The sequence below is a fragment of the Trachemys scripta genome, chromosome 23, assembly GCF_013100865.1.
Source record: "Trachemys scripta elegans isolate TJP31775 chromosome 23, CAS_Tse_1.0, whole genome shotgun sequence".
Taxonomy (NCBI): Eukaryota; Metazoa; Chordata; order Testudines; family Emydidae; genus Trachemys; species Trachemys scripta.
In genome coordinates this window covers 15,993,280-16,014,827 of record NC_048320.1, presented here as the reverse complement: position 1 = coordinate 16,014,827, position 21,548 = coordinate 15,993,280, and the positions used below count along the sequence as shown (strand labels likewise).

General features: G+C 39.9%; 1 protein-coding gene across 7 annotated transcripts in view; it reads left to right on the top strand.

Annotated features, from left to right (window-relative positions):
* The window catches only part of MPP3 (membrane palmitoylated protein 3), a 64,885-nt gene that overhangs the window by 16,075 nt on the left and 27,262 nt on the right, over nt 1-21,548 (top strand). For all 7 annotated transcript variants that reach the window (XM_034756174.1, XM_034756176.1, XM_034756175.1 and 4 more), the window contains exons 4-15: nt 327-404; nt 1,517-1,597; nt 4,102-4,239; nt 4,769-4,850; nt 6,529-6,614; nt 7,910-7,984; nt 9,685-9,881; nt 12,840-12,904; nt 15,084-15,104; nt 16,782-16,823; nt 17,344-17,499; nt 18,104-18,184. In XM_034756174.1, the coding sequence (XP_034612065.1) occupies nt 327-404; nt 1,517-1,597; nt 4,102-4,239; nt 4,769-4,850; nt 6,529-6,614; nt 7,910-7,984; nt 9,685-9,881; nt 12,840-12,904; nt 15,084-15,104; nt 16,782-16,823; nt 17,344-17,499; nt 18,104-18,184 (1,102 nt within the window). The remainder of the gene's footprint in view (nt 1-326; nt 405-1,516; nt 1,598-4,101; nt 4,240-4,768; nt 4,851-6,528; nt 6,615-7,909; nt 7,985-9,684; nt 9,882-12,839; nt 12,905-15,083; nt 15,105-16,781; nt 16,824-17,343; nt 17,500-18,103; nt 18,185-21,548) is intronic.

Sequence of the window (21,548 nt, the reverse complement as noted above, 5' to 3'; positions counted from 1 at the left end):
CACACAGCTGTTAGATGATTATTTAACGCAAAAGATCAAAGACATTAATCAAGTCTTTTTCTTCCTCCAAGCTACACTGCGGGGAAGATTCTTTCAGAGGCATAAGGGATTTAGGAGCACAACTTGGGCTTTGTGCTCCTAAAACCCTCTGGCGCCTTTGAAAATCTCCCATGCATTAGTTGCATTGATGATATTTCCTTTGGACATAGAGCCTTCTGGTTTCAGCAATAGGACTTTCAGCTAATGACCTCCAATACATTGCAGTATCAAAAAATCAGGAATTCTTGACCTTTGTAGTCACTTACCTGAAAACACCTGTATTTCAGATTCATGAAAAGCTCCGCCATTATGAAAGACAGAGTCCAACCCCTGTTTTACATAGTGCAGCAGCTTTAGCCGAGGATGTAAGTATGTTTGTCCAGTAAATTCTTTTTGATGTCAGATTTGTAAGTTACATACTAAAGAACAGAAAGTCTCCAACTGAAGTTACTCTTCCATGGACTAAACTAAAACACAGCTCACATATTTTAAAAAAAAAAAGCTAGAACCCACTCCATCAGATGCATGGAGTGGAAAATACAGGAGCAGGTATAAATACATGAAAGGATGGGAGTTGCCTTACCAACTGTGAGGTAAGGGTATAAACGCTGAAGAATATGGAGAGACATCATAGCCTACATCTTTCTGGCTTAGGAGAATGTGATAGAACGCATCTGTACCCATTTATAATTGATCAGGAAGGTCACTCTTCAGTGATACATGAAGTTGATCTCTAGGGCAGGAGTTCTGAACCCCTCCCTCCAACATGCAATAAAAACTCCACAGCCCACCTGTGCCACAACAACTGTTTTTCTGCATATAAAAGCCAGGGCCGGCATTAGGAGGTAGCAAGCAGGGCAGCCGTTCAAGGCCCCAAACCACAGGGGGCACCGTGAAGTTAAGTTGCTCAGGTTTTGGCTTCAGCCCTAGCCCTGGGTGGTGGGATTCAGGGCCCTGGGCTGCAGTCCCGTGCGATGGGGCTTTGGCTTTCTGCCCTGGGCCCCTGCGAGTCTAATGCTGGCCATGCTTGGTGGCCCCACTGAAACCTGCTCATGACCCCCCCAGCGGGCCCCAGGCTGCTGGTTGAGAACCACTGCTCTAGGGGATGTCATCATGTACTGGAAAGCCTGGAAGTATTTGGAATATATGAAATTGTTTATCAGATCCCCATGACAATGTACTAGTCAAGGCTAGTTAATCAACTTAGAGTTTAGTGTTGGTGTATTTGTTTAGGGTTTACATCTAAAGGCCTCAATTTCTGTCCGCGTTCAGGCACTACTATAATATACACATAATAAAGCAGGTTAGAGACATACATCTCCTTCAGGATACATGTATATTTTATTGAGATTGCCTTTAAATGCATATTTCAGTTACTGTTGCTTCTTTGAAGCATGACACAGAAATTAACAAACATTGACCAGAAAATCCAGTTGCAAATATATTGCCTTACGTTCTTTTGTTAATACTTTTTAAGGTAATTGAAGAGTTGCAGACTACACCAGTGAATAATGAAGAAAAAGAGCTGCTTCAGCTATTGTCAACACCACACCTTAGGGTAAAACCCATACTCCTAAGCAATGCAAGTCTCAGCATGATTCCCTGACAGAAAACATTGTTAAGAGCAAGTTACAACTAAGATTACCTAAGAGGAGGGGGAGACCCCAAATATGCTTCCTAAGGATTGCAGGACAGGGGTTCTATTCCTACACATTTTAAGAGGTGTGCAGAATCTGTCTCCTCCTGCAGATCAAGTTGACCAGGGGTTTGTGGCATGTGGGGCTCTGTGGCAGGGCACCGGCACGGCGCCACCTGATGGTCGTCCTGGGAATTAGCTCTTCCAGCCTAGAGCATCCTCTGCAGGCCGGTGTCCCGCCTGCCACTGGCCCCTGTGTCCCTCCCAGACCCCTGTGCCCTTTTACACTGGGGTTCTGCCCCCAGCAGTAACCCACAATCTGGGTCACCCCAACCCTCTATCCCCACCTTGCCTCAGTGGCTACTGCCAGTCATCATCTAGCCCCCACTTATTGGGGCAGACTTCAGTCTGTAAACCACTCATCATCGGCAAGGGAGTTAGGACTTGCTGCCTATCTCTGGGCTGCCTCTTTGCAGCCCCAGTACCTATTTTGGCCTTTTAGCAAGGCCTGCTGTTTTACCAGGCTGGAGCTCCCCAGCTCCCTCTGCCCTTCCCCAGCACTGCTCCACCTCAGGTACCCTTCTCAGCTCCCAGGCAGCCAGGTCCTTCTCTCTTTTATAGAGCCAGCTGTGACCTGATTGGGGCGTGGCCCCAGCTGTGGCTGTTTCCCCAATCAGCCTAGCCTTTTCTCTCAGCCCCTGCCCTCTCCAAGGGCTGGCTTTTAACCCCTTCTTAGCTGGAGCAGGGTGAATGCCCCGCTACAGGCTCCTAATGCAGAAAGGGGCATTATCCTTTCCTCCTCCATATTTTCTAAGGTGGGAGAAGAGACCATTGTCCCCATCTTACTGCCCCCACCAGCCCTCTGCTCACTATAATTCATCCCCACCACCACCCTGCAGACCTCTTAAATATGAAGCCTGTTTGGCCTCGCTTTGTTAATCCATGGAATTAATTATGGCTCATGACTGTTCTGAAGAACTTATTTTAACTCATCTGTTTCAGTCAGTGCAGGATCCCTGGAGCTGCGGGAGAGGATCAATTAGATCACCAGAGCCCATGCGCAATTTGGGAGAGCCAGTTTAAAATCTTAGTTACTTTAAAAATTGGACTGTGAGCAACAAAACTTTGGTTCTGTGCATTAGCTCTTGAGTAGATGAGCCCAGTAAACTATGCTATTTCTCTTCTACCATTTGTTTTGTTTTTGACAGAGTTGCAAAAATAAGTTAGAAAAATCTGTGGAGCCTCATGGTCATGTCTCTATTTGGGTTGCTATTATTCAAGAATCCCTTCTCCAATTTACTTCAATTTGTTGAAAAGTTATGTTACAGGCCCAGCTGTAACCTATTTATTTGGGGGGCGGGGGCTGATGGATTTTATTTGGCTGCTCGATAATCATAGGACAGCAGTAATTAAATATTATAAATATAGATTTTGCACTTACAAAGTACCTTCCTTCCCTTTCAAGATTGCAAAATATTTGACAAATGTTAACTCAATTGGACGTCTTTGGGAGCTAGTTGAGACATTTTGGCCATGAATCAAAATGTAGCAAACTATATTTAAACCTTTTAACTAAACAACTAGGCTAAAAACATGTTATAGAACAAAGTGAACCCAAAAATCAAACTAAAGCCCTTGTTCCAGACAATTTTGTTGTTTCATATGCCAATGAAAGTTAAATTAAAAAAAAAAAAAAGAAAATGTAGCCATTGAACGTGATATAATATACCAGTAGACTGTCCATGAAGTTTTATGGTAGGTTGTCATCTAAGCTTCCAAATATCCATTATGTGAAATATTTATTGATTTACAAACACTGTAATGCAGTCTTTCCAATTTCTTTTCTCTAATGCTAAATGCCTCTGGGGCTAGATCATTCCAGGGAAGAGCAAATGACTGGTGCAGATGAAAAGTGTAAAGGATTTGCCTGCAAAAAAGGCAAAGCATTATTCTACACAAAAATCTGCGCAAGCAAGATCATTTTAAAGGGTGACTTGAAGAAGCAGTTAAGTGCTTTCTTTATCATTCCTCATTGTTAGTTAGTGCATGATCCTGTTCCTACTGATGTCCATAATAAAACTCTCATTGACGTCAGAGGTACAGGATCAGGCCCTTAAAGATGAAGGAAAGAGGAAATATTCAGGATTCTCTCTTTGAGTATGCAGGTGTCTTTTTAACACAAATTGGATCTTTAGCTTCCTTTTTCACTAACGCAGGCAGAGCAGAAACTCATTACATTAGCTGTGAACCTTTGCACTGTTTTAGACAAGAAATAGTTAATGCTTGCCAAGAAAACAGTATATGGATTTTCACCAGAGTAGATAGGCTCTTTTTGCACTGGCTCTTATGTCTGGAAGAAGAGAAATGGCATCCTTCTCAATTTTGCCTGAAATATTTTAATCTTTTATTTTTTTCTTATTGTACAGGCAATGCTTGTAGTACATGATACTGTTGCCCAGAAGAACTTTGACCCGGTCCTTCCCCCTCTGCCAGACAATATTGATGATGATTTTGATGAAGAATCAGTTAAAATTGTTCGTCTAGTGAAGAATAAAGAGCCTTTGGTATGTATAAGGTACTCTTGTCCTATCCTCAGATTAAAGAGAACAATTTTTCTCCCTCCTTTTAACAACCTTTTATGTACATGAGAATTGTTGTCCTACCTTCGTCTTATCTCGTCCAGATTAAACAAGCCCAATTTTTTTCAGTCTTTCCTCATAGGTCATGTTTTTTAGACCTTTAACCATTTGTATTGCTCTTCTCTGGACTCTTCCAATTCAGCCACATTTTTCCTGAAATGTGGTGCCCAGAACTGGACACAATACTCCAGTTGAGGCCTAATCAGCACAGAATAGAGTGGTAGAAGGGATTGCAGACGTACTCACCCATCTGATTATCACATAAAAGCAGTGTCCAAACACAAGTTGGGTTGATTGCAAAATTAGTTACAGAGGAAGACAAAATGTAATTATTGTCTTCCCCTTAGGAAAAGAACAAATTCAAATTTTCAAAATTTAATCAGATTTTTCATTATTTCGCCATTAAATGTACTCTAAATAAGTACTTTAGCTTGTTTTTTTATTTATGTTTCAGGGTGCCACCATCAGAAGGGATGAGCATACAGGAGCTGTGATTGTAGCGAGAATCATGAGAGGCGGTGCAGCTGACCGCAGTGGTAGGTTTCTGAATAAAAGCAGTTTCAAAATACAATTTATAAACTACATTTTATAACTTGTAAAAAGTTCTAATAATTTCTAATGAAATCCTATGGTTACTCACCCGCAAAGCTAGCTCTTTGAATACTGATGTTTACCCTACAGATATCCAAATAAATGCTATACAGCACATCTCTAGTCTCCAAAGGGTTAATTCCTAATATATTTGACCTTGCACCACTTAGAGGCAGCTCTATTAGAATTTATTAAACGAGCTGAATTGGGCTTGCATGGAGATTTTATACATAGCAAATAAAGTATTGAAGTGTCATTAATTTTTGTTATAATTTGTCCTTTTTAATCCAATAGTAATACAATCCCAATGCTAATGTATTACTATGATGAAGAAATATTAGTACATTATAGCTTTCTTCTAGTCTCTTATTAGCATTTTTCATATTAAAATAATCTGATAAGACGTTTATTGTGAAGGGGCTAAAACAGTGCCATTAGCATTTCCGCTTCACATCAATAATGCACCTTTTAAATCCGATTCTCTGGTAATATGGTTAATAGGATAAAAACTGCCAATAGAATGAGGAAGACTAGTCTCAAATTTTGATTTAAACAAAATTGCAAGGTGGCTTTTTTTTTTTTTTTTTTTTTAATAACTTTTAACCCAGAACCTTGGTGTGCTTTCAGCTCTGAATACTGTTGATGTAACACACCAAGGCTACTGTGCTGACCCTTTTCAAAGGTCTTCTAAATATTCTTTTGTAGAAATATTAGTCTGAAATAAGAGTGTCTACCCAGTTATCCTATTGTTAGTACTAAGTCTTCCGGTAAAAGGTAGACGTCAGTGAATAAATAAGGTCATTTGTATTTTACATAAATCAATAAGACATAGTAAATGTTTTGTGTGTGGACCCACAGTGATTGTGAGCCATATCATTCTGTCCAGTTCTATGCAGAACTTCCCACTGATGTAATTGGGAATTCCATTTTAAAACAGATGGAGAGAGATGTTCCTCTGGTATGATTGTGAGCTGCTGGCTGGCCATTTTATTGTGAAGTTCTAATATGGTCAGTAACTAGTGCTGACATTACTAGGAATACAAAACTGGACTGCATGAGCAAAGCTAAACCCTTTATGGTTTGCTTTAGGTTATAGTTTCAAAATTTAGCCCATCAGACTTTCTGAGGCCATGCTGTGTAGAGCTGTCTGTAAATAGCTCACAGCAGCAGAGGTCTTTCAGCATGAAGAATTAGCAGCTTATCTTCTAATTCTATAAGAGTTGTCCATCTTTGCAAGTACATTCCGGTATAATGTCCGAAGTGCAGACAGGGGATTCAGATACAGTGTACGAAAACAGGGCGGTAAAAATGGTCCCTCACTGCAGGTCCAGTACACAGACAGTGTGATTAGACACTAAACTTCCTCCTGATCATTACGATGGGACACATGGTTTGCAAAGTGTCCTCTCTCTCCCTATTGCCATTTTAGGTGATTATGGGTCATAGTTGAAGAGTGCCAGGTAGTGGGAGGGCAGGAGACTGTAAGGTGCAATGTTGGCAGAGGAGTACAGGACTAGTATGGAAAGTCATTAGGTACATATGGATAACATGGGTGTGGGTAAATAGGTGAGCAGCAGCTTAGCAGGCTGAGTATTAGTTCTAATATAGTTATCTTGTTTTTAGGTCTTGTCCGTGTTGGAGATGAGCTAAAAGAAGTCAATGGGATTGCTGTGCTTCACAAACGACCAGAAGAAATTAGTCAGATTTTGGTCTGCTCTTATTTTTACTTCGAGATCTATTATTACCAAGTAGGCTTGTTAAAGCAGTAGATAGGTGACCCTTGTCCCTCAGTTAATAATATTACACAGGTATAACTGAGGACAGAATTGGGCTGTCTTTACAATGTCCTTATGAATTTATTCCAACTGTTTATAATCGAATAAATAGCTTTCAGCTTTAAAGTTAAGAAAGTTGCATGAAACTTTGAGTTTGATTCTGAACATGACGAATATGATACACATAGGTTATCTATGGCTCTGACCAAGAGCTTCCCTTTCATGATTGGTTCATGACATGAGAATTGCAGATTTAAAAAAAAATATCATTAAAATATATACAGTGTATTCATAATGTAGTGTGCTAGGGAGCTGAAGGAAGCCTCATCTCAGAGGCCTGGGTCTCCCATAGGCTTCTTGCACAGCTGCAAACCTCTCTCCTCACCCCCTAAAAGCCCCACTCAGACCCTCCTGTTCTCAAGCCCTGCTTATTTCTACCCCTTCACATACTTGCTCAGACCAACAGGGCCACAGCCCCAAAAGAACCTTCTTTCCCACTGCTCACCTCCCCTCTTGTGCCTTGGCTCACCATGGTGTCTGAGGAATGAAGCTGATGGGTCAGGGAGGCAGATGGAACTGCTTTGTTCAGTCAATCAGCTAATTTTGTTTTAGATCAAAACTGTTATGCTGACTAAAGGGAATAGCTGTGTTTAACTTTAAAGTTTCAAAAGTGGCCTATATGTGAGATGAAGTTAGAATGTGTGTGAAGTGTAGAGTTTCTGGGAACTGTAGTTATTTAACTAGACGGACCTGAAAAAATATGTAGAAAACATGACAAAACCTTTTTAAATGCTCCTTTCTAAATTTTATCTGCAAAAATTAGTCAATATTGTACTTAAAAAAGACACAGTTCTATTATTCTGTGAGTTGTGTCTAAATTGGAAACTAAGTGTAATAATTAAATGTGAAGAGAGATTTTTAGTGCAAGCCACAATATAGGCTTAGCTTGTGAGTCACTATACATGTCTCCATAATAAAGAGGATATTGCACAGGGTAATACATACAAGGGATAAAAAGGAACAGAATATACACTTGACATCTTTGGGGCATCATGGTAACCACCTTAAAGCTAAAAAAGTATCTTTTTCAAAGTTGAAAGCCTTGGTTTGGCATGTGAAGGCTGAGATGATCAGACAATTCACTAGTACCAGAAACTGAATAGGAGTGTGCTGCAGCGTTTCTTTGTACTATTTCAATGGAAAGAAATGTATTTCTCTCTTTTTCTCAGGCTCAATCTCAGGGATCAATAACATTAAAAATAATTCCAGCCATCAAAGAAGAAGATCGTCTGAAGGACAGCAAGGTATGCAACCCATCTCTCTCCTTTTTAAAAAAAATAAATAAATCTAGTGCATAGTTCTGCAGTTCGTTGCTGATTTCAGTGGGAAATCCCACCTGCAAAATGAGACCCCAAATTGATTTGTATCTAAAAGAATAATAAGGTATTCTCAGAAAAAAAAGTTCTGCTAAACAGAAATAATTTGGAGGATACCAGGCTGCATATGAACACTAATTTTGCGACAAGCTAGGGTACAAATCTACTCCGCGCTAGCCTGTCGCACATGAAGTGCCCATGTGGACCCTGCTGCCGTGCACTCTAAATTTCTTTGTGCACTTTAATCTACACCCATTTCAAAGTGCACTATGGAACATGTAGTACACAGCAGGCTAGAGTGGGTAGATTTACACTTTAGCTTACCACGAACTAAGGTTAGCCTTAACTCTTGATGCATCTTCCCTCATAGCATTTCCAATATCTAGCATTTTCTCTTGCTCCATAAAACCAAAACTCTTGTCCAGGCCTGCACTATCTCTAACCTTGAGAACTGTAACCACCTCCTCTCTGGCCTTCTTGAAATCCACTCAAGTCAAAAAGCTGCTGCCATCTTCCTGGCACATAGCTTTGACAGTGTTACCCCACTCACTCTGAGGTCCCTCCACTGGCTCCAACTTCTTCACTGCATAAATGCAAACTTCAGGTCCTCTCCTTCAAGACTCTTCATGACTAAACCTCCTGCGTACTTACCCAGTTGTCTATATTGGTCATGAACCAGCCCAACAACTGCAGCCTCCAGTGTCTGCTAATCCTTTTCAAGGACTCCTTCCTGGCAGCTGCACATGCATGAAGTACCCTCCCATAATCAATTCACAAATCCACTTTAGATCCTTTCAAATATTTTTCGAGCTCCATTTCTCTTACGACCATAGTAAGATGCCTAATAGCGATTGGCAGTTTGCTTGTTACAGATTCTTCTAAATCTGGTGTCCATTTGTGTAGTACAAAAAAACCAGGGCCACCCAGAGGATTCAGGGGGCCTGGGGCAAAGCGGGGGAACTGCGGCGCTTCTACTCACCAGGCGGCGGTTTGAATCTTCGGCGGCATTTCGGCAGCGGGGGGCCCTTCCGTCGCTCTGCATCTTCGGCAGCACTGAAGGGCCCCCCGCCGCCGAAGACCCGGACCGCTGCAGGGCCAGGGCTCGCGGGGCCCGGGGCAAATTGCCCCACTTGCCCCCCTCCCTCTGGGCAGCCCTACAAAAAATGTTTTGTATATACTGAATCCTGTAACTTTTATAAATAAATAGCTAATCTACACAAACTTGTGTTTCTATTACTGTTACCATATTGCCCCCTTCCTAGCCCCTCTCCTTATTTTTCCCTCTATCCAGTTGTTGCATTTTGTCCTTATTTAGACAAAGCTGGTTTCAGCTAGGACTGTCTGTGTAGATGCTTGTACAGTGCCAAGTGCAGTGAGGCCTTGGTCCTTCTTTGGGCCTCGCTTTGCTACCACACTATTTCTTTTGATACTACCTAGAAAAAAAGTCACATTTTCTACAGTAGTGAGCAAATCAAACTTGTATGTAAGTGTAGCTTGATACGCTTCCACTTCAGTATGAAACCACGTATAATCCGTATAATATTTAGGGATGTGGAAATGCCATTCTAAAAGTGCTTTAAAATTTGATGTGGGACAAGCAGCAAAGAGTATGTTATTTTTTCTTAAAGGTATTTATGAGGGCACTCTTCTGCTATAATCCAAAAGAGGACAAAGCCATTCCCTGTCAGGAGGCAGGGTTGCCGTTTAAGAGGAGACACATCTTAGAAGTTGTGAGCCAGGATGATCCAACATGGTGGCAGGCAAAGCGTGTTGGTGATACCAACCTCAGGGCAGGATTGATCCCTTCAAAACAGTTCCAAGAAAGGTTTGTCAGTGAAAGTTATAGGATGATACATTCATTAATCATAACCATAATGTTATATTATTTTTGTGGTGCTTTCGTGCTTTGTTTGGGGACATTACTTATTTTATGACAGGAAGTATAGGAAATGCCACACTGGATCAGACCAGGAGGCTATCTACTCCGGCATCCTGTCTGACAGTGGCCAGTACCAAAAGCTCCAGAGAAAGGTACTAAAAATCCTCAAAATGGAAAAATTATGCAAATAGCCTTCCTAGCTCAGGTGGTAAATTGTTAGTTTATGTCCTGAAGCATGAAGGCTGACACAGTTTCTCCTTTTTTTTTTTTTAACCTAGTGTAAGTGTTTCTCCCTTGAACTTTTGTAAGTTCTTGACCTTATGGATACCATGTGGTAATGAGTTCCACAGGTGCTTTATACATTGCATAACAAATATTCTCATTGTTAAATTTGTTTCAGTATTGGAAATACTTTACACTGGAAGATATTTTGTGATTACCAAGTAATTTTCTCTCTCTGTGCTTCACTTTTCTCCTCTACAAAATGGAGATAATACGTCCTATATCTTCTCCACAGTGAGGGTTTTGAGGCTGAATTAATTTTGTTAATGTGAAATGCTTGTGTAGAAGGGGCTATATGAATGGAAAATGTTACACAATGCAGCTGCCAAAGTGGAGAAACAAGGTACCCTTCCTTTTTATTATGCAAGAAGACTGTATAGTTTAGGTTGATTTTACCATTTAGCATTTTGGCCATTTCCAAAACAGACTTGAGATGAAATCTGGAAGAAAGGTTGCCACAATTTCCTAATTAAAAATGATGTAAATTGGTTAAGCCATATATAAATGATTGAGCTGCAGCAAGTAGATTTAGCAGATTGTAGTTCATAATCCAAGTCTGCAATATGTAATACGGATATGGAAATGAGAGTTTCAGACCACAGCATATAAAATTTAAGCACATGAAAAATATTTTTGGCATGATAAATTAAGAAGCTGCCAAGAGGCATAATAGATGGAGAAAGCAAAATGTTGTCTGGAATTGTCAAGGATATGGAGAGAAGATCCTGAACAACTATTTTTTCAAGAATAAGGGAAAACAAGTAATAGACTATAACATGGTAACTGCTGATAACTAATAGCACTAAATTGGTGCTATTATTTAAAAGTGTATATTGCTGCTACTTGCCAAGCATCTGAACTCCATAAAGCACTGGCATTTTAATTAAAAAATTAGTCTGTAATAATCTCCACTACCACACATATCTGAACCTTAATCCCAATGCATCTTTCTACATCTGGTCAGGTTGACCCAGAGGCTGGCGAGAACGGTGCTTAATAGGCACCTTACTGTAGCATTCACCACTCTCTAATGTGCTGCTGTCCAAAGCACAATAGGCAGGGCGGTCATGGGTCTGACCCATCTCTGTGGCTATGGAACACATCAAGCAAATTAGGAGGGCACAGCCTAGTGCTCGAGAGAACAAGTAGTGAATCCTGTCCCACTGCTGTGAGGCTACAGGGGAAGAGGGGAAAGATGCTACCTACACTCCTTCCGCTGGCACCCATTGGAACTAATTGGTAGTTCCAGTGTTTGCGCTGGATTATGTACAAGGGGAAGGTTAATACCATGGTCACCATTAAAGTGAATTTCTGGGGTAGTGTTGTTTGTATGTACTTGTAACTCGGTTTGGCTGCCACGGTTTCCAAAGAGCTGGGTTCAGCTGTTTAGCAAAGTTCATCTTTTTAATTAAAATGTTTTGGCTGTACTTCAGGCTGTAATCTTATTAGTGAGCACTCCCTGGGGGGGTGAACAGAAAACCCTGGCCACAGAGCCAATTTTCAAAGCAGCTCACGCACAGCCAGCATATTTTTGTCAGTAGCTGTCCTAACCTGGCTGTATTGTACATAGACATCAGTTAAGTGTGGCTGTATTCCTCTAATGTGTTCTAGAATATTAGGAATTCTGCAAATATTGATCTCGGGAAAGCTATTATTCCCCTTCCTGGGGATAAAAATGAATATTCTGGCACTCCTCTTTCTCAGATCTGGGGCTGCTCTGGACTTGTGTAAGGGATTAAACTCCCCCCTCCCCCACTCATGAATATACATAATGTAAAACCCTGGGCATCTTGTTTTAGCCCCCATTATGGAGTTGTGTACTGGTATGTAGTATAAATAACTGTCTTTAAGGAAGGTTCTCCAGTTATCAGTGCAAAGTGCAGTTGTCTGAAGAAAAGTTAATCGCTTTTGTTAAAAGTGGTTTTCAAGCAGGTAGCTAAATTTTGAGTATAAAACAAAGTTTAGAAGCTGGTCTAATAATTTGAGCACTCAAATATTCTAGAGTGGTTCATGGCTGTCTCACTTCATCTCAATACAAGATGCTTTTCCAGCTAGCTCAGTTGGTTTGTTAGATTTTTATGGAATAAGCATGAAGCTCCATGATCAGCCGGCAGGCCCTGAATAATTTCTGAATATCATATCTTCAAATTATGTATTTTGGACTAGAGATTGATCTCATACCTTTGACTACCCATTGAATTCAGTAAGTGGGAGACTCTGATGGTAGAATTTGGCTAATTTTTCATAAGTGAGAATGAAATTAGGACTTTGTACCAAAGATAAAACAAAAAATTGAGATGGAAAAAAACAGTGGGAATAGAAACAAATGTACTTTGGAAACAACCATACTTTTCATACTTGCATCTGTATTTCTATGATAGTCTTTCCCTGGTATATTAATCTTTCGGCATCTTTTTTCCACCTGTTACCCAGCAATGACAATTTGATGTCATTAAATTTAATATTTAAAACATGCATCTAAGCCAGAATCAGAAATTTGCCTTTTGCAAAGTGTTGCAAGAAAAAGCTTTAATTCTTCATCCGCCATACCATCATATGTATAAACTGTCTATATTAAATTTCTCTTTATAAGTCACTCATGTATAACTATTTAATATTTAGGCGTTTGAATTATAGAAGAACTATAGGCACTCTGCAAAACTCCAAAACTGTAAAGAAGCCATTATGTAAGTTTCAACAGATCTTTATTTCTTCAATGAATTCACTGTTGATATATCAACTTTCCAGTAGGTTGACATGATTTTAATCATGTGTTTAAATATTTGTTACTCTGATGTCATAGATGTTAATGATTATTAGCTGTCACATGGAAGGATTTGGGTTTAAGTTTTGCCCAGTATTGCCAGTCCCAGGCATTCAAAAACAAAAAAGAAAACCAATGAATGAGCCCCCAAAGTCATAAGATTGATTTAAAAATAATGAAATTTTAAAATCATGAGATGTTAAACATAATAAAGTTTAGACTTGTTATTTACCAGCTGGGCTTTGAGCTTTAGGGGTGTCTGTGGGTGGGGACGGGGGGGGGGGGTGTCACATTTTCAAGCTTTTCTTCGCAAGCTCAAGGGCTGGAAATGTACTTAAAACTAAGAAAAGAGGGAGTGAGGGGGAAACTGAGTTTATCACATAATCTTATGATTTCAAAAGCTGGGGTTTTAAAGGCTCTCACAAAATAATCCAAGATTCATGATAAAAACAAAACAAACAAACAAGAATTGGGAACGCTTCCCACTTCTGGACTTCTGTGCTTCAGGCTGAAAGGAGAATTCAACATCACTATCCCATTCCTTAGAGTCTATGCCATAAGAAAACTTTAGCATGTGAAAGGAAACAGCTGTTGGATGTTTATTAGCAGCAGCAGCTGCTAATGATGGAGGGGGGTGGGTAAACGGTCTCAAAGAAGAAGAAAATGATACTCCTCCTGGGATCACAGAATGTGGGATGGAAGTTTGGGTGGCAGTTCTGTGATACCACTCAGCGTAACTGGTTAAATGCTGCCCGTGAATGCTTCCATTCAGCTCTTATTGGAGTAAGAATGCCATGTGGATGGGTGAGGCTAGAATTTGCCCCAGTATTGCCACCTTGATGTAGAAAATAAAGATGCTGCTGTGCACTAGCCAAGCCAGCTAGAAAAGGACAGTTACCTGTTCCGTAACTGGCGTTCTTCGGGATGTGTTGCTCCTGTCTCTTCCACAGCAGTGCCTGCTGGTCAAAGTGGCCTCGCTGCGTACCGACAACGCGGCGGACGGTGCCAAGTCCGATCTGCGCACCGGGGTCGGAGCCGACGCCGACTCCATCAGGAGAGCTAAGTCTGAAGTCCCTCTCCTTTTTAGTCCTTGGTTTGAACGACCTACAGATTTTGCAACGGTCGCTAATATGAATCTCATCCAGGCAGTGAAGACACTTAGCATGGGGGTCGCTCCTGGGCATAGAGCGGCGACAGGAGTCACACGACTTGAAGCCTGGAGCGCGGGGCATGCCCCGGTTCCAAGCTGATGTTGAGAAACGATCTGATGAACGGTACTGCTAGAGAAGATAAGGCTGCAGCAAAGCTGGAGCACAAGTTCCAACTACCTTCACTGGCGGCAAGAAGGAACTGAGGCGGGGGGAGAGCGCAGCTCCCCTTATAGTGCACTATAGCGGCACCACTCTAGGGGTCGCAGCGGTGCTCCCCCGCTACGGGTACTGCTGAGGGAAAAACTTCCAGCACTGGTGCACGTGGCGAGCACGCACACCTACTGTGGAATACACAGGAGCAATCACTCGAAGAAGAACCAAAGTGAAAGTTTTCAGAAATCAAGTAAATAAAGCTAGGTATCAGACGGCTCCGTTTTTGGAAACTAATGTGCTTCCCCCGTGCAACAAGTGAGCTTCTGGTCTCTCACACCCACCATCTGCTTTGCTTTGCTTTGCTCTCTCTCTCTATATATATATACACACACACACACACACATTAGCTACAGAGAGGGAAGAGTGTACACACAAGACAGCTGTCAGATAAGTTTATAAATCAAAGTGTTTCCAAATAAAATGGTTTCAATTAGCCTTTGTTAGGATGCATAGAATGCAGATTGCCTCCTACTGCTTTTAATAAGACACTCTCAAGGAAGCCAATTAACCAGAGCTGCTGGATTTAAATAATGTTTTTACCCCTCAGCTCAGATTGCAAAGGTTCCTGAGCTGGTGTGGAGATATTAAGGGGAGACATTGCTTCATAGGTTCTTTTAGTATAATTTACTAAGTAGTCTCACAGCCAGGAAGATTCTTCCCTTCATTCCATTGTGATTATCACTCATTTGTCTGCCCATCGTTTAACTGTCTCACTTCTATCTTTTACGCTAACTGCAGATGATCAGTCTTCTGAGAAAGGTAGGTACTCTGCCTATCCTGGTATGAACAAGCAATGCCTTTTCCCAAACAGACAGGAACTCCCAAAGCAAAGGGAAATGCTAAAGACAATTTGCTCCTACAGCCATTTTTTTTTTTAATTAGAATTAACCTGAAGGTATCTACAAAAATAAATACTGTTTCCAATTTACTCCAAATTTAGGATAAGTGCTTCTTGTTAGCTGCTGTGGGCCAAATCCTGTGTTAATTTACATGTTCTGCAGCCTGCTCAGGGCCATATGGTGAACAGGAATTATAAATCAATGCAGAACTTGCTATGTTTGGAGTTATACAAAAGGAAAAAAAAAAAGTGTCCTTGACACCTTCTGGGATACCAGTATCAATCTTGTTTAATTTTCTTGGCTATTAATTTGGACTGCATTTTACTAGGTTACTTTCATTCTAGTCAACTGGATTAAGTTCATGTTGTTTATAATAGCCATTGTATTACTTCCTTGTGTCTTCTTAACAGCAGGTGTTTTCTTAATTAACTGCTGTTCCTGCTGATAGTCTCGCACATTCAATGTGCTCCTTTAGAAAAGGATATCTCAGGTGTTGAAATTTAATTCCACTGACTTTGTTCATGGTACAAATTGCCTTCTGTCATCAGATGGCCAGTGACTTAGCTTTTGGGGAAGAGGATCTAGGAGGGAGGAAGAGAAGGAAACAGCTAGTTACAGTGATGAGGCAAAAAAAGGTCCTTTAACAGTGAGTCTTACACTTAAAGTTACTACTAATATTTTCTGTTTCAGTAGACATACAATTCACTGTTATGCACCTGCATTGAAAGAAAAGACTCCATTGATGTTACTGGACTGACATGCAAATATCAGGGACAGAAAGAAAAGAAAAGAAAAAAAAAAAAAAAAAAAGCCCTTACTTTGGACTGGCATCTTCTGCTATTTAAGGACTCGATCATGTAAAACATTGTGTTTACTCACTTAAGTAAAGTTGGCATGTTGCCTTTAATGTGTGTAACGTTTTTTCAGGAGTGCCCTTAATGTATAAAAAGCTAAGCTGTTTTCTTTCAGTAAGTGAGCAAGTATGACAACTTTTTTTAGTATTACTATACACACACACACCTATTACATTCTGCAGATTCTAGTGATTACATTTTTACTGTGCATGCTCTTGGTTTGTATATTTTATTGTATATGAATGACCCAGAGATCTGATAAAAAGCCAGTGTTATTCTTATATGCTTTTTATCCATCTTTGTAACGAGATTAGCACAGAAACAACATTAAATTTGTTGACTGTCAGTTTGAGTTCAGAGTAATGCTTGGTCTATAGTTCTCACTATTGCACTGAATGGTGCTGGAGTCCAACGAGAAGAAGTGTCCTGGATTATTAGATCCACTTGCAGTCCTATGTACCAGGGAAGTTAGAGAAGCTTTGTTTTTATGGGCATATAGTATTTATATTGCTTAAATGTTCACTAACTGCAACTCTGAGCAGGTGTGATGAAAAAAAAATTCTGAGAGATGTATTCTGGGATATTAAATGGCAGTTTAATATAAACCATTAGCCATAGGCTAAACTATTTGTGTCATTAATACTTGTTTATATTGATAATACAGGATGCAAAGCCTTCCCCCCAAACCAGATAACATAGGTATTGTAACATCTTGCTTCCCCTTCTCTCATTTTTATTAACAGAAGATTGTGACTGTGAGGGATATTTCAATGGACAATATATAGGTGAGAAACCTAATTCCCAGTACTCTTTCCTGTAAAATATAGTGTGTATAATAATGTGCTTCTCTTTAAATCAATAGTTGCTTTTCATCTGAATTTTTCATGTGAGTTGTTAACTCAAAAAGTGCATGCAAGGATACAACAGGCCACTGGCAAAGCTCGAGCTTGGCACCAATCCAGAAGATTCAAGAAGAATTCATCCCAAGACAGCTCCTTTGTTGTGGAGACTCAAATACCTCTTTCCTCTGCACAGTTTTCCACCTGATAAGCAAATGCAGACAGTTGTCATGATCTTCCCATGGAATAGATGTATTTATGCTACAGTAGGGGGTTCATTGTATCTCTTTATGGAGTTAAGAATTCTACTACTCCCAACCTTCCCCATCATTATAAACAAACTGGTGCATGTGGTGCGTAACAGCAAGCCAGTCTTCACCATACTAGTTCTTATTGAAAGACAAGCAGCTTGGACAGTTGGCTAGGAAGATACTTTGTTTAATGTGTGTTATATTTTGCTCTTTAGCTGGTTTGCGGAGGAGCTTTAGGTTAAGCCGAAAGGAGAAACACAACAATCAGAATCAAGCAAAGCAAGCAGACATATCCGAATTTCTAACATATGAAGAAGTCACTAAATATCAGCAGCAGCCGGGAGAAAAGCAGAGACTGGTAGTTTTGATTGGTATGTCACAAAACTGGTCAGACATTTTCCAATCAACTTTTTTTTTTTTTTTTTTTTTTTTTAAGACATTTTAAAATGAAAAGCTGAAAAAATTCCCTTCCAGAAGCTATAAGGCAGCACTCTGGGTCTTGGCACGGTCCTGTAGTTTTACCCTGATTTCCTGCCCAAAAATTTTGACCAGGACCTAGGCATGTTTACCTGTTAAAATAATTTATAAAAAACTGGATGTCAGAGAAAAGGAGGCTCAGTTAGATTTTCTGCAGTTCAGTAAGCTTAGCAACTTTGAGTCTAGGTATTTTTCCAGCGTGGCTTAGAGTCTGGGGGGTATCCAGAAAAATGAAATGCTATGAACATAGAGTTTCTGCTGGAGTGACTGGATAAATATTTGGTCTCCTGCCATTTAAGACTCAAGCTGCTGCTAGTGATGCTCTTTAAGGTAGAATGGGGGTGGGGCATGAGTTCTTGCTGTTCTGTGTACAGATTTCTTTAAGCCCTCTCCTACATCATGCATCCCATTTGTGAGATTGAATAAATTCCTTCATTCTGTTCGCAGTATTTCTTTCAGCACCCAAAACACGTCAGTTTTCATTTCCTTATTGCTTAGGTTCTTTGGGAGCCAGACTAAATGAGCTCAAACAGAAAGTTGTGTCAGAGAATCCACAGGAGTATGGTGTTGCAGTTCCACGTAAGTAGCTGTTACAGGAATCTGTTTGTCCCCACCTTTGACTGTATACTGCATGCAGTAGTTTAGTGATTGATTGCACCACTGTCCAGTCTGTTCCTGTTCCACACTATTTACATGCATTTTCAGAAGTAGCTCAAGTTCTTCCCAGGGGTGGCTCTATGTATTTTGCCGCCCCAAGCAGGGCAGTCAGGCTGCCTTGGGTGGCGCGCCTGCGGGAGGTCTGCTGGTAAAGTGGATTCGGCGGCATGCCTGTGGGAGGTCCACCGGTCCCGTGCCTTTGGCATACCCGCCGCCGAATTGCCGCGGGACCAGCAGACCTCCCACAGGCATGCCGCCGAAGGCAGCCTGACTGCCGCCCTCATGGGGACAGGTAGGCCACCCCCCACAACTTGCTACCCCAGGCATGCGCTTGGTGGGCTGGTGCCTGGAGCCACCCCTGGTTCTTCCCCCTTCTTTTGAGGGTCTGCATTTGTCTCTTGACTCAGCATATCACATCTCTCTGGTATGAACAGAATCTGGAATCTTGTCAGCTCCTTCGATTTTTTTTTAATGACACTTTCCCAAATGAACAGATTCATTTTTTGAAATGGATATTGAGAAAAGCAGACTGACTACAGGGGGAAAAAATTAGACTGTAAACATGTAAAATTAGAATTAAAATGAGACTTTGTGATTCAGTGAAGAAAAATGTAGGCTTCTTTGTTCCTATTTAAAGATGATGGTGCTGGATTATCTACAGAGTTTTAATTAATCAATTTAATTAGAGAGAAAAATATTGATCTTAAGAAATAGCAATAAAGCGGGCAAACTCCTTAAAACGGAAGACTGATATTTTGAAGCCTTGATTAACATGTTAATTCTCTTCATACACACAGAACCACAGTGATATGCAAGATTGGAATTTAAAAACATATTCCAAACTGTGGTTGTGCTCTGCTGATGTATGAATTTATGGTCTATCAGTTATACAGAGATGATGGCTGATGGAATACAGATTGAAGTTAGCAGTTTGTTTAGAACTTTGCAATAATATCATGATGTATCTTATCTGAGTGCCCCAAAAACTGATTTAGAGTTATTCTGATTAATTTGTCTTCCAGACATTTTACACACATCTGATTTAGATTGCTGGCTTTGACATGTTTCTCTTCCAATAGCCCTTTGTTAAAGATGTGCATCACACACTCATAATTTGTATTAATTTTAAAAATCTGAATGTGATTTACTTGTAACATCAGAAAGTTTTGTGATTACACCTTCATGGTCAGCTTGTATATTTGCAAGTGGTCACCAAAGTGTACTGTTAGAGTAGAGGGATGACTAATATTTCTTTTAATTTCCTTAAAAGAAATGACTGACAACTTCAAAGCTAAGGAAAGAAGAGCTATACTTATATAGATGGTATATATGGCATGAAAAAAAAAATCAGTGTTGCAGGAGGAGAGCAGGTAGATACTTTAGCATTAGTGAGAATGAACAATGCTGTAATGAGAAAGCAGAGAGAACAATTCCACAGGAGGAGGAAGAGGTAACAGACAATAACTGAGGTGAAATGAAATTATCTACATATAGTGACTTTTGCTTAACCTATTGAATGTGAATCCATGATTGAACATTAATATGGTGTTGATCTTGGTGAGAGTTGAGAACACAAAGAAAACCAATAATTTTTAGGCTTAACTGTTAACATTCTGAGTCTTTACCTATCAAGTGCTCTAGATTTTCTTCTTAATTCACCTCTGCTGTGCTTGTCCATGTGCAGTGCGTTTCTCAGCAGAGCAGGATTCATTCCCATAAATATTTGCCACCAAGTCTATCATATCTATACTTTATCCTAATTTAAAGTAATGAGTTTTACACTAGTGGACGGGCATTTGAGTGCACTAGACTTCAAAGCACAAATATACAGGTGTTGCCAGCCGCATGCATTCAAAAGCCACAGGTTAGATCCCAAGGATCAGGAGATTTAAGCTAATCATGAGAATCAATAAACAAAACAGTGATACCCAGACTGTGGCTTTCGAGCTGCAAATGGCTGTTTAATGGAGTCTCCTGTGGCTCTTTGTAGCACATGATATTAAACACTGATTTAATTATTAACCAATTAGGATGCTTTTACTATGTTATTAACCAGTTAATAACTTAGTGCAAGTTGATATATTATCACACAAATAAGTTAACTAAACATTTCCCATCATATACTGTTTAAATAGGATTGTTTCATTTTTCTATAGTACCAATTAATTCACACTACCGTGGCTCTTCTGGGTAATGTTGACTGCTAATTTGGCTCCTGAACCACTGAGGTCTGAGTACTATTGATTTAAACCAGACAAATAAAAAAGCAAAAAACATCAATTACAGTGTTAATGTTGAGATTAATTGTACAACAGGCAAGAGCTCAAATTCTGATAGCAAACAGGTTTGTTTTCCTGTGCTTTACATTGGTATTTTATTGCAATATAAAAAACTTGAAATAATGAAACAGAATATACTAAAGGTAACAGTTTTACAATGTCATATGTCACCTTGGAAAATAACTTACTGCCTTACTGTAACTGGATTAAGGAAAAAATAAAATTTGATTTCAACAGTTGTGCAAGAATAGAGAGCTACATGATGCAATTTTAAAGTTACTGGATTCAAAAGCAAGAACACTGAAAGAAGCTTGTGATAGCAAACTACTAATATTTTAAAATGTGAACAATATATAAAACATAGTGTATGTATAGAAATAGAATGCATGTCTCAAGGACTAATGATGAGCTTACCACCATACATGTCAGACCAGATTTAAAATATTCACTGCACCGAAAGACATTATGGCAATCAAAAAAGGTATAGGGAAGAAACTATTACTTAAAAAAATATAAAGGCAAGAATTCAAAGTCAGAGTTATATCACTAATTTAGTTAGCATGGGGGAGAAAAAAGAAATTACTCAAACAAACCTGTTGTGGTTTTTTGAAGTTCTGGGTGGAAAAAATGATGGGGGGGGAAAAAAAAAAGCTGATTTTATTTTCTAATGATTATCTCCAGTGAGTCACATCTGATTTCCTTTTACTCTTTTAGGACCTGCTTCTGCTCCCATAGAAAGCCATGGGAATTCTGTCATTAACTTAGACAGGAGCAGGATAAGGCCTTTATACTGTTTCCAGGTTGTTTTGTGATGAATTACATGTTCTAAAATTGTGATTGGGGTTTTGGGCATCTTGTGAGAGAGTAATTTTCTTAAAGGCCGTAGTGATACAAGAGATTTGTAGCCTGTTTACTAGAAATGATACCATTTTCCCTAGGAACTTTTATGGTTGTGCCATGTGCAAGGAAAAAAAAGAGAGCGTAAAAACGTATGTATGCTATACTAT